Source organism: Epinephelus lanceolatus, chromosome 23 (assembly GCF_041903045.1).
Source record: "Epinephelus lanceolatus isolate andai-2023 chromosome 23, ASM4190304v1, whole genome shotgun sequence".
NCBI classification, from domain to species: Eukaryota; Metazoa; Chordata; class Actinopteri; order Perciformes; family Serranidae; genus Epinephelus; species Epinephelus lanceolatus.
The window spans coordinates 33,812,022-33,824,658 of NC_135756.1; the positions used below are offsets into that span (position 1 = coordinate 33,812,022).

General features: G+C 39.7%; 1 protein-coding gene across 1 annotated transcript in view; it reads left to right on the forward strand.

Annotated features, from left to right (window-relative positions):
• sult4a1 (sulfotransferase family 4A, member 1) overlaps nucleotides 1–12,637 on the forward strand; it is a 45,570-nt gene that overhangs the window by 22,525 nt on the left and 10,408 nt on the right. Inside the window, exon 6 of the mRNA XM_033614829.2 lies at nucleotides 5,481–5,619. Coding sequence (XP_033470720.1) covers nucleotides 5,481–5,619 — 139 coding nt within the window. The remainder of the gene's footprint in view (nucleotides 1–5,480; nucleotides 5,620–12,637) is intronic.

Consider the following 12,637-nt stretch of genomic DNA (forward strand, 5'->3'; position numbering starts at 1 on the left):
GTTCTTAGTGAGTCATTCAGTTTATCAGAAACTTTCAGTTCTCCCGCACTATAATCCCAGCCAGCTACCACCTTATTTAAGTTTTTGTAGTGCAATGAAAAGGTATCATACAGGCAACCCCACATTTCAACCTTCTGAATCAGCCATTCCTCAACCATTGCGGCACTTTCAAAGCGAATGACAAAAATAGATACAAACACGGCATCTGACGAATGTTCTGCTCAAAATGGCACCTGCAGCCAGTCAGGACATGTCTTTCATCTGCTTCATATCCACAATGTTGCTATATTGGTGCAGTCTTTGTTTTCTTGAGAGATTAGCTCTGCCATGTCTCCTCATGGCACCCCAAAAAACACACAAACTTTCTTGTAAACAAACAAAACGTATGCTGCTCACCCCCCTCCCACCTCTACTTAAATTTGATCTCCTCCATGTTGCCGGCACCAGCATAGGCTTAGCACGAAACAGCACACAGCTGGTCAGACACTAATGGCTCCGTAAGTCTGTTTACAAACATAATGTGAATTTAATCACATTTTCATATTGCTTATTACTAATGCAATATGAGTTGCATTAAGCGCTGTGATGCTGTCAACACAGTTTGCTGATGTAGGCTACTTTTCAATTTGCCAGAATGTTCTATAATGACAAATGGTGGTTTAGCTGGTTTGCATTAACTCAAACAGGGTTAGGCTTGTACACCTGACCGTACTGGCAGAACCATGGCTGGACTGGGACAAAAAAATAGCCCTGCCATTTTTGGCCATGGCGGCCCACTATGATTGGTGAAATGCCATATGCACACACTATGCTGTTACCAAAATTGAATTAAATCTCAGTAGTACCCTAAATACCAAGGCTAGAAGATCAATGTGCTCATTCACTTCTCATATACATCCTGGTGGTAGTAGATGGCCACGGAGTACATAATGCCTATACTTTGGTAAAGGCACTTACCAAAGAAACTCTACAAGATTTATTATTTCAATTTTTAATAAAATGTGTGCAAGTACAAATAAGATACAAAAATCAGCAAGACCATACCATCATGTAAAATAAGGACTTCCTCAAAATCGCACCTTAAACATATATATAACATAATATCCATCAATGAATTTAAGGGAATCATAAAGAATGTGGTGTCCTGTTCCTATGGCATTTTTCAAAATCCAAAGGAACTGAACTGAGCAACTGCAGTTTTATCACAATTGACTTTCACTATAAACTACAATGAACTATAGAAGTAGGAGAATAAAATAAACATTAGTAAAAGCCTTTTTGGTTGGTTTAAAGATGTTACTGATTGTCCAAGCTCAGATCCTTAGACAGGGTGTTCCAAAGCAGATGGTCTGAATGCAACATCCAGATCACTATTAGATTTGAGTTTGTATAATATGTGAAACCTTTAAATATTAAATACTAACTGCTTCAAGCTGCCATTCATTCGTCACCTAAAGACATTAGGAAACCACATGTCTTGAGTTTTCACTCTCCATTAAAATTGCCAACTATTTTGAGAAAACACACAAACCTGGCAACTTGATCATACGGGTAGCACTATGTGGAGTTAAAATGACAAGAACATTTGAGATTGGTAAAAATATTGGTTGGGAGCAATTTAGCAGTGTCTTGACACTGATAGGGACATGCAGTGCCAATACTGATATCAATGCCTGTGCTGACAAAGTCCATAAAGAAAACTTCTCCTTTTACTGTTTTATACCAAAGCAAATACATTATCTTTCTAGTTAAAGCTGCTACAGCCATAAGCTATTTTAACCTGTAGTTTGATCCTCTCTACCAACGTGGAAGACACACGTGTCCTGTCTATCTTTCATACAGAATATTCTTGCGTAAAAAATCCCTAAAAGGGAAAAACAACAGCATAATAGCCGATGCAAAATCAATATTTGCCCTTTGCTTTGCCAAAGATCCTTTTTCACATTATCTTGGGTTATCACATTTATGAGGCACAGACTCAAACAAGTCCTCTCTTTTGCAGATAGGCTTTTCTCAGAATAGATTTCTGAGAACTTAAGGGAGAAGATACAACTAATCAAACAATTTGCTTCGCTTTTGGTATTGTAAAAAACAACAACAGGAAATCATGTTTATAGATGCCCAGTGTATGAATGAATGCATTTAAAAACACATCTCAGATACTAAATATTAATCCTCTACTTGCTTTAACTTGCCATAATTGAAGCAGGTACCAGGGGCAGAGCCAGATGTTGTAAACATTCAGACATGCTTCCCTGGGAAGATGTTTTCCCCCATTTACAGCAGCTATATGCAATATTCAAGTCATTAGAAATAATAGTATGCCTACAAATCTGCGTCATTTGGAGAAAACATGATAAAAAAAAACATCATCCTGTAGAACCTACATCCTATTTGTATCTTATTGTATTCCAACTGTCTTTATAATTCTGGCACCGTAACAGTTGTTGAGGATGACTAATTTTCATTCCTGCCATCTATAAACAAAAATTGTCTGATAGCTAGAGTAGGAGTTAGGTGTAAACAGCATTACTAATCTAAAAAACTTTTTTTACATACTATGCTGGAGTAGAGATCACAGAATGAATGATTAAATGACAAATCTGTTACATTTGAATCCATGCCATAATAATCTGGGCTACTTTAATAGCAAAAAAAGGACCCCCAACAATGCCAAGTACATGTGGTCTATAATACTCTGAATTGAATATTAGACCAACTGAAGCCTAACATCTATATGAATGCTCAGGACATCATTACACCACTATATATTTATGTAGCAAACAGTAGGTGATCAAAGCACAGAAGCTCCAATTTATTACAGTTCAAATCCAGTGCTGCACAAGTCTGACCCATTCATGCATTCACATACAGAGGGTACCACTCTGTAATAAAATCACTCTGTAATGAAATCCCCTGCTTATCTTAATAATAGCGTGATGATATAGAACCATTAAGTGTAGACCTTTTTAAATATGAATAGTCTTGGAAACAGGGAGGGTCAGGCAGAGGATCAAAGTCTGATAGTTATGAGATATAGATCAGTATTTGTGGGCCTATGATATGAAACACAATAAACAAATGTTGAGGTTAGCACAACAAACAGAATGGCATGCCATAAGTCTCAATGACGAGCACAAATTAATATGCTAGAGCTGGAGGTCCCACCTGTCGGTTCCTCATGTGCCAGTCAGCTACAGCAGCAACGGAGAGAGAGTTATGGTAAAAACAGGACTGTGTGCCAGTGTTGCTCTGCAGCTGTAGGGGATGTGAATAGAAACACATCAAACACATACTACACATACATCATACATACATCACCCAGATGTGCCCATTGTTGGGATGAGGAAAAAACCCTGCATTCAGGCAGCCTTAGGATGCAAAAGCAGAATGGGATATGTTGTAGACATTGCAGGTGTATTAATGGAAACAATCCGAACATAAGGCACAATGTGGCAACACCCAGATATGCTGATCACCAGCACCCTTCTATAATGTAGTCTGTAATGACATGACAGCACACAGTAACCTTTGGGGCATACTGTTGGCACACTGGTGGAAGTGGAGTGGTGTAGATCAGTGTGGATAAATGAAAACAAAAAACAGTTTATTTCAGATGGTAATGCATTAAGCAACATTGTAAATGTAGTAATAGGTAACGCATTATATTACATTGTTACTGCAAAAATGTAATCTATTACTGTACTTTTGTAAAGCGCTACCTGCAACACTGGTAGCAAAATACTGATTTACTTCCATATTGATGCTGTGAATGTTGCACACATAACATTTAATAACTAAAATAATGCATACGTGTCACAATCATAGATTTTGCTTATGGTTTATTTTATGTTTTATTCTGAAGGTCACTCTCTTCAAGTGTCATATCTTGTCTTACTTCCTGCCTTTGTCTATTTTCCGCTTGTTTTCTGCTTTGTATCAGTCTTGTTAGTCCTCCACTGCTCCAGAGTGTTCCCTGCACACCTGTTGTCTATAGTCTTAGTTATTCACCCTTGTGGTTTCCTACCACACCCTTATTGTCAGCCAGTCCCTGTTTCCCTTCTTTTGCACGTGACTGCCTTCTCCAGCTGTGTCTTGCTCTTGTGAGTAGTTCTTGATGTACATATACCTGTGGTTTTCCCCTCTCCTCCATGCACTGTCTCATGCACTGTTCGTATGTATACCTTCGAAAAGTAATGCACCAGAATTCATATATAACCCATGTAATCATCAGTATGTAACGTGACAACAACCAAATGTTCTTTTTTCTACACCAAACCTACATAGTTTTATGTTAAGTAGATAACGTGACAACAACCAAACATGTTCTTTTTCTTAAACCAAACCTAGGTAACTTTATGTTAAGCATGTAACTGGATGATGCCCAATAGTGTTTCTTTTCTTAAACCTAACCTATGTAACTTTACTTGACTTAACCTAACCTATGTATCTTTATGTTTAGTACATAACTTTTCATTAACTATGTCTGGACAGATTTAAATATGTCAGACTTAAACAGATATTCCTGGTCAAAAGCTAAGTAAGAGACAGCCTGAGCTTAGAAGTGCTGATGATAAAGCTACTTGCTGTGTGAGTGAGAGATAAAAAGAGAGAGGGAGTGAGAAAGAGGAAAGGAAAGGGAAGAGAAGGTGGAAGTTGGATTATTGCACAGTGTTTCTAAAAATGATTAATAACTGACTGGTAGTTTACTCAGAAGCTTACCTGATATCAGACAGAGCTTTCAACTAGGATAGTAATCATAACTTAGATTAGATTAAATAAATTAGATTTAAAATGAATATTTAATGGTGATTAAATGTGGCAGCTCTGGATCCTCTGTCCTCGCGTCTCTTCCTCGCCTCCTCCGCTCGGAAGCGAGTGAGGGAAGTGAGGAGACATGTTAATACAATGAATTGCACCCTTTGACTTTGATTTGTTTGAGGAAAGCCTACACCCACTGGAGCTGAGGTGCCCCACATTGGGCAGTGTCCCACATTACAACAATTCACCCACTTCCTCCAGCACTGCTGACAGAACTGCTGCAGAACTACAGACTTTTATGACAAGTCAATAAAGACAAACTTAACCATCATTTGTGTAACAGCTAAGTGATCCCGCTTTGAACACACATATGCATGTGTATACAACTCAGGTCTGTAAACTGATAGCCTATGTTTAACTGTTTGTAGATGATGCACTGAGCTGTCCATTTTGTCCTTCCAGCTGTCATATTGTATGTTTGCAGTAAGTCTTACACAACACATAGGTTGTGTAAGCAAAGGGAACTGTGTATTCTCCACAGTTGTGGGTGGATGCTGTTTGGGGAAACAGAATCACTGCCTTGGTATTATTTAAGAATTCAAGAGGGAGGCAGTTTGCTTTGTATTTCTGTGTGATTATTACTTTCATAGATTTTTTATAAGTCCCTAATTTCTTCCTCTCCTCTCCTCTCCTCTCCTCTTCTCTCCTCTCCTCTCCAGGATCTGGGGACGTTGGTGGAACAGTTAGCCCGATTCCTGGGTGTTTCCTGTGACAAGGCTCAGCTAGAGGGCATGGTGGAGAGCTGCAACCAGCTAATTGAGCAGTGTTCCAACTCAGAGGCACTGTCCATCTGCAGGGGTGAGTGGGAGAGGAAATAAAAGAAAAAGTAAAAGGTGAAACATAACTAGACACAAATAGACTAGATATTATATCCATTCATACTATATCACTCAGTTGTTAAGGTTTTCAGTTATTCTCAAAATGGACATAAAATATTTTAATATATTTTCTTAGACTCTCCTCCAGAGCCAGACTCAAAGCAACTTGTTTCACAGACCTCTTCATGACAAAGTGTTCTCATTCCACCTGTATTTTAACTTGAAAATTCAGGTGGAGGTAGACCACTCATTAAAGATATAGCCAAATAAAAAAAAATAGGAATCTGGTTCAGTAAAATAATAATAAAACATAGGAAAGAATATTTAAAGCAGTTATAGTTTTTCCCAATTGCTAAAACACATTTCTTGAAACCTTCACCCATTTTTCTCAAAACCTTAAACACAAATCCAAAGACTTTGAACTTGTCTATCACCATCAAACTATCATCTCAAAACCAGTTATCCTGTGTTCAAAACCAAACAATGTGTTTAGATCATACACACAGCAAGTAAAATTATTTTCACCACAGAGCATTCGTTAGCACTATATAAAATAATTTAGGACACAGCATCCAGTTAACATAGTTAATAGAAAATGTTTATTGTAATTGCATTTATCAAAAATTTATCGTAGTCAAAGTTATATCTATATTCAGCACTTCCATATCAAAAAAAAAACAAAACAAAACAAATGAAAAGCACATTACTGCACAATCAAAGTCACTGAGATTCATTCTCCAACATCATGTCTTTGTGCGGGTCCAGCCAGAGGACTTCATCCATGTCACAGGCAATATTTTCCCTTGCCAGACAACAGGGGAAAAACCTTGTGTGCCGTAACCCAGCCTTGACAAGACTCCACATTTTCATATCATCACAGGCCTGTTCCATTGGCTCCAATAAAGTTTCCCTGGTGTAGGGCTGTCGGTCATAGACCTTGCACCGCCACGCAGAGAAACACTGCTCTATTTGATTGAGGAAGGGGCTGTAAGGTGGAAGGAAAACCTTGATGAAGCATTGGTTGGTGGTGAACCACTCATGTATCAGGACAGCAAAGTGAAAGCTCACATTGTCCCAAACTATGACATACATGGGATGCACTGCTTGCTGATCCAGGTGCTCACTGGCTACCCAGAAATGTAAGGACGTGTTCAGTGTTATATGGCCCCAGGTTTGCATGACAGTGGAGAATCCCCCAGTCACATGGGGCTCTAGTTTCCCGGTGCAGCGCAGAGCTAGTTTCGAGAAGCGCAACCCGAGGTGCGCTCAGTTTGGTAGTTTGGCAGACCGAGGTGCGCTGAGATGGGTGTGGCGGCGCAGCGGGGGGTGTCGACAGATCCAGCTTGACGCAGTGACAGTTTCATGCCAAAAGGCTTCACCAAAACCTCACAGGCAGGTTTCCAGAATATCAGGCACATTAACAATGCAATAAATACCCAAAACCACTATTCAATGCAACTATCTGCAATCAGCACATAAATGTATCTCTGTATCGACTGTCCCGTCACATCCGATGTCAGATCAAAGGGGATTGGCACCGTTTGGCACGTTTGGCACACGTAATGGAAACCCAACCTGATTTGATTAACACAGTTCCGTATATTCAGACACTGTGAGCTTGGACCTCTCGGACCAAAACATCAGTTTCCTCCTGGGAGAAGTTTGGCCGTCTGACGCTGCTGCTCTCTTCTGCCATGGCGAATTGAGTAAACTCTCATTACGCCTTCGCGGGGCGCATTTATGAGGAGAGGGGCTCATTTGATTGGTGTAATGTGTGTAAAACCCACTCCACACCTTCTCTCCTCCCTCTTTCCAACTTGCGCAGGTAGGAGGGATGGAGGTGGAAAAGAGGAGTAGCTGCACCAGGCGCACGGTGTGCCAAACTTGCAAAATCCGCCTGGCCACACCCAGTTGGCAAAGCGCAGGTGCGCTGCGCCCCCGCCCCACCCAGTCTGCGAAACTAGAGCCCAAAGAGTGATGTTCCTGCTTCTCCACCTCCTTTTCGCCATATTGAACCCTGCTTCATCTATGAAAATGTATTCATGGGGCTTTTCCATGGAATCCAGTTCAAACACTCTCTATAAAAATAGATAAAAAGTAGTTTAGTCCAGTAAGTGATACAGAAAGACAGACTTCTGCAATAGTGTATTTACAGTCATCCCATGAACAGAGACATGGTATACAATAGTTGCCCGAATTTCATCAGTAATGATTGTCTACCTTGGCCTCTTCCTTATCCCCTTCCTTCTCCTCCACCACCTCTCACATGAACTCTTCCTCCTCTGCCTCTCTGTATGTTTCTGTCTGTTAAGGCATAAACTAAAAGACTGTTATTTTCTTTTTCATTCTTTTGTAATGATAGAATTGTGTAATATTATGTAATTTAAGTAGCAAGCAAAAAAGAAAAAAAAAAGGCAGCAATGAGCCGATTAGTTTAACAGATGTGGCAACCTAAACTTGTCGCCGGTGTTGAAATTACAGTTTTTCTTGATTGCTTTGATGCAGCAGTCAACTCAAACAGTGGCACTCATAGTCAAAATGACACATTTTGTTTGCAAAAGGCTCTAACTGTGCCAAAACATTTAAAAGCAAACAAAAGCAAATTTTGCCTTCAAACAACACAACTTGCAAACAAGTGTATGAGCTCTTCCAATCAACCATTACACAGTGGACAACAAAATACAGCACTCAGTGCAAATCAGTGCACCATTGCTTGTCATTGTAGCCTATTACTGTACATAGCTTTCATGCCAGTGCCATTTGTTGTCGAATTTGCCTTCTTGCAAAGAATTGGATCCAGAATCAGAAATGCTTTGATGCAAATTTTATTGATTCCATTGATTCTTTTTTTCAAACTGTGGCTGAAAACTGAAATACTGTAAATATTACACAAAATACATGTAAACCAAAATACTGTAGAGTATAAGAAATAGCCACTATTGATACTCAGTCTCTTCTGTCTTGACGATGGGGCCACATGGCCTCATCCACATCACATTCAATATCCTCTCTTGTAATGCACCGAGGGAAAAATCTTCTTGCATGCCTTATCCAACCTTGACATTCCTCTGCACCTATGGGATTCAAAAATGGGGAATATGCTGGAATAGGGTGACCATATTTTGAATTCCAAAAAAGAGGACACTCGGCCCGGCCACGAGATAGTCTACTTAAATGATACTTGCAGTTTACTCAAAGATGCCTTATAATTTTAATATATTTAAAGTTTATATGTATGGATAGAATATTCAGTTATATTACAAAATAATATCTCTCAAAGACAGAAATTCAGATAGGCCCCTATAGATAGGGGGATAGATAGGGGATACACACACTAGAGTGTGGCTACCCGATCCGAGCCCGACGGTAGGCCTACCCGACGGGTCGGGCCGGGTTCGGTCAAAAATGTATAAATTGTATTCGGGCTCGGGTCGGATTCGGTCAGCTTTCAGTGAAAATGTAGTGTAAAAATAAATAAAATCCTATTGTCTGTCCTGTTTATTGCTTGGGGACTGTTATTTACGTGACAACACCTGAACAGAACACACACACACACATTGGCTGTATGTTTCTATCTCTCCCCTCACTGGAAGCCTCGAACCTTCCGCTGCCCGCCTCCGCCTTGATTAAACGCTGAAAATAAAATAAAAGAGGGAGACAAGTTTTCCTATTTTATCTTATTTTGTTATAAGGAAAACCGGACATTATCATCAATTTATAAACACCCCCCGGACAGGACGTGAAAAGTGGGCATGTCCGGGCAAAAGAGGACGTTTGGTCAGCCTATGCTGGAAGGAACTGCATCATCATTCTAGGGTGTACTGCAAACCACTCGTTGACAAGGCGAGAGTGGTGGAACGCCACACTGTCCCAGATAATGACGAAGAGTGGCATGCCAGGCCTCAACAGCCCTCTCTCTCCTCAGGTGGGATCAGCCTGTCATGAAGTGCATTCAGGAATGTTATGAGGCGCTCGGTGTTGTATGGGCCAATAGTGGGGATATGGCATAGGACACCATCATTGGTAGCACACATGGTTATGTTGGCGCCCCTCTGTCCTGGAACTGTGATAGTGGCCCTGTACCCAATGAGGTTCCTTCCACGTCTCCTCACTTTACAGAGATTGAAGCCAGCTTCATCAACATAAATGAAGACATGATGTGCCCCCTCAGCTTCAAGCTCCATTATTCTCTAAGTAAAAAAAGGCAAAATGACAATGAAAAGTGACTCCAGTTGACTCTAACTGCATGATATGACAAGGCATTACATTATACTGTAGCTTACCTCCACATATTGGCATCTGGCCTCCTTCACAACGTCAGAGTTCCTTTGAAATGGAACTGTATAGAGCTGCTTCATGGCCATATGGTTCCTTCTTAGGATGCGGTCAATGGTGGTCACGCTCACGTTGTTGATGTTCCTAAACATGCCCTGATCTGCGATCACTGCTGCCCTGATTTCATGCAGCCTTATGGCATTGTTTGCCACAACCATGTTCACAACGGCTGCCTCCTGCTCAGCACTAAAAATTCTCCCTCTACCACCAGAGAATGGTAGCCTTTGGATTCTATAAAGAATACATGTAATGGGAATGAGGAAACAATTACATAAAGTATATCACTGAAGATATTTCTGTATATAATATACAGCAACATTACCTGTTTTCCTGTCGAAAAATTCTGACAATGGATGCGACAGTGTTTCTGTTTAGAACAGGTTGGACTCTTTGTCCAGCCTCTCTAAGTGAAAGGCCATGATTGATAACATGATCAATAACAGTTGCCTGAATTTCATAGAAACCTGAGCCCTTCCAACTATACCTCCACCTCGCACTCGGACTCCTCTTCCTCGGACCCCTCTAGCTCTTACTCTCACTCTCATCTGCCTTAGACCTCTTCCATCCATGTTGGCAAAGAACAACACAGATGCTGCACCTTTTAAGGCCTGCAGACTGATTGCTTATTGAAGATTTTTGTGAAGGAGTGTCAAACAGGTGCTTCAGTGATTTCATACTGATGTAGGTAGTTTCTAATAGTTAGGAACAGATGGTTTCTGTTTGGTTACCATAGTTAAAATAACAGAGTTTAGACTGCTTGAATGACATCCGTGTTAACTGTTCTGCAAAAGGGTGGGGAAAATGTGTCAATCCAATGAGAAAGGGTTAACACATTTGCAAGAGGTGTCTTGTGCTCTGCTGAGACAGTGATGATGAAAACCGAGTGGATCCCAGTTTCTTTAAGCAGGTCAAAGCGATCAAGAAAAACTGTAGTATCAGCGTGCAGGTGCGCATCCTGTGTTTGTCTCCCGCACAGAAATCAGGTCGGAAAAAAGCTGGTTGCATCAATGCACAGATGATCACAGAGTCGCCATTGGTATGTATATCTGAATAAGCTTGATACTAGCATTGTTGATGGATGCACATGTGCCACCTGCACTCTGAACTGACTTTATCCTGCCCAATTGGTCTGATCACATCACTAGAAACGTGTGTTCAATTTTGAGTTGTGTGTAAAAGATGATAGCTGCGTTGGAGTTGTGTTCACATTTTGCTGCCAGTGTTTACAATTTTGCAACACAGTGCAGTGTATCACAGTGTGAAATGTGTTTAGTGACTGAGAATGTGTTTAAGGTTTAGCAAAAGAAAATAAAAAAATAAAAAAATAAAAAAAAACAAAGCAGTACCTGAACAGTGTTAAAGGTTTGGCCAAAAGAGTGTTCAATTCGAAAAATGTGTTTAGGCTACTGAGAATTTGGTTCAGAGAATAGGGTTTAATGTTTTAGCAATTTTGAAAAACTGTAAAATTAAAGCAAATGAAATGAAAGATCTGAAACAAGAACAGCTGGAGGTGAGATAGGACAATTTCCTTAAGGATAAATATGAGATAAGCTTTAGATTGTTTTGCATGTTGTTCCAGGTTGCAGGTGCACAGTTAGAAAAACTGGATTTTCCAAACTCAGTAAAAACAGCAATGTAACTACATCTTTGTGTGTTTGATAAATGCCCATATAAAAAGACAGAGATTAGGTAATGTGAGGGGTAAAACACAAATAAGGGCTTTATGAAGAAAGCCCAGTGTTTATCAGGCCTTACAGAGAGAGAGAGAGAGAGGGCCACCCAACCTTAGTATACAGCTCATGATGTTGAGTATGACCAGTAATAAATCTTAGTGCAAAGTGATAAACAGTGTGCATGGTGTGCAAAGGGTGCATGTATAAAATGTCATCAAAATGCCACCTTTGAGTTTATGTCCAAAATTTGGTGGAGCGCTCCTTTAATGGCTCTAAAAATGTCACCTTCAGTCAAGTAGTACAATAGTGTATACGGTATATAACAGAATTGTGGATTCCAAACAGTGTGCAAAAAACATGTGTTTAAATTAGTTCATAAACAGGTAGACTGCTCTCCACTTGCACAGAACTGAATATATTTTAACGCCCTGTTTTCACTCAAGTATGTGTATGGAGACGATGCAACCCAAAGTCTATTTATTCGTATAGGAATCTCCATGATATCTGATGTGCCTGCAAAACTCCTCACTTTTGTAATATTTTGGTCAAGAATTTGTCTCAAGTACATAAAAAGAATTGAACTTTTGCAGTGGATTTCGGAGACCGTATGACAGTGTGCTAGCTTAGCTAGCAGGCTGCTAACTAGCTAACTGGATATTTTCTGAGATTCAGTTGCTGATTGTCAAGTGAGTTTGTATGATTAAGAATAACTTGTGTATCTGGATATAATACATTGTCAATTTGAGTAATGTTATTCTGCTAAAATAAAGTTATACATTATATACAGTCAGAATGTCATTATCAGTTTGATATAAAATATGAATTTATAATTTTAATATGAAATAGCCTAACGTTTAACAGTCAGATTTATCAGTCTGATATGAAATGGCCTACAGTCAGAATGTCTTTATTAGTCTGATATGAAATATAGTCATCATGTTTATTAGTTTGATATAAAATACAGTCAGATGTATCATTTTAATATTAAAT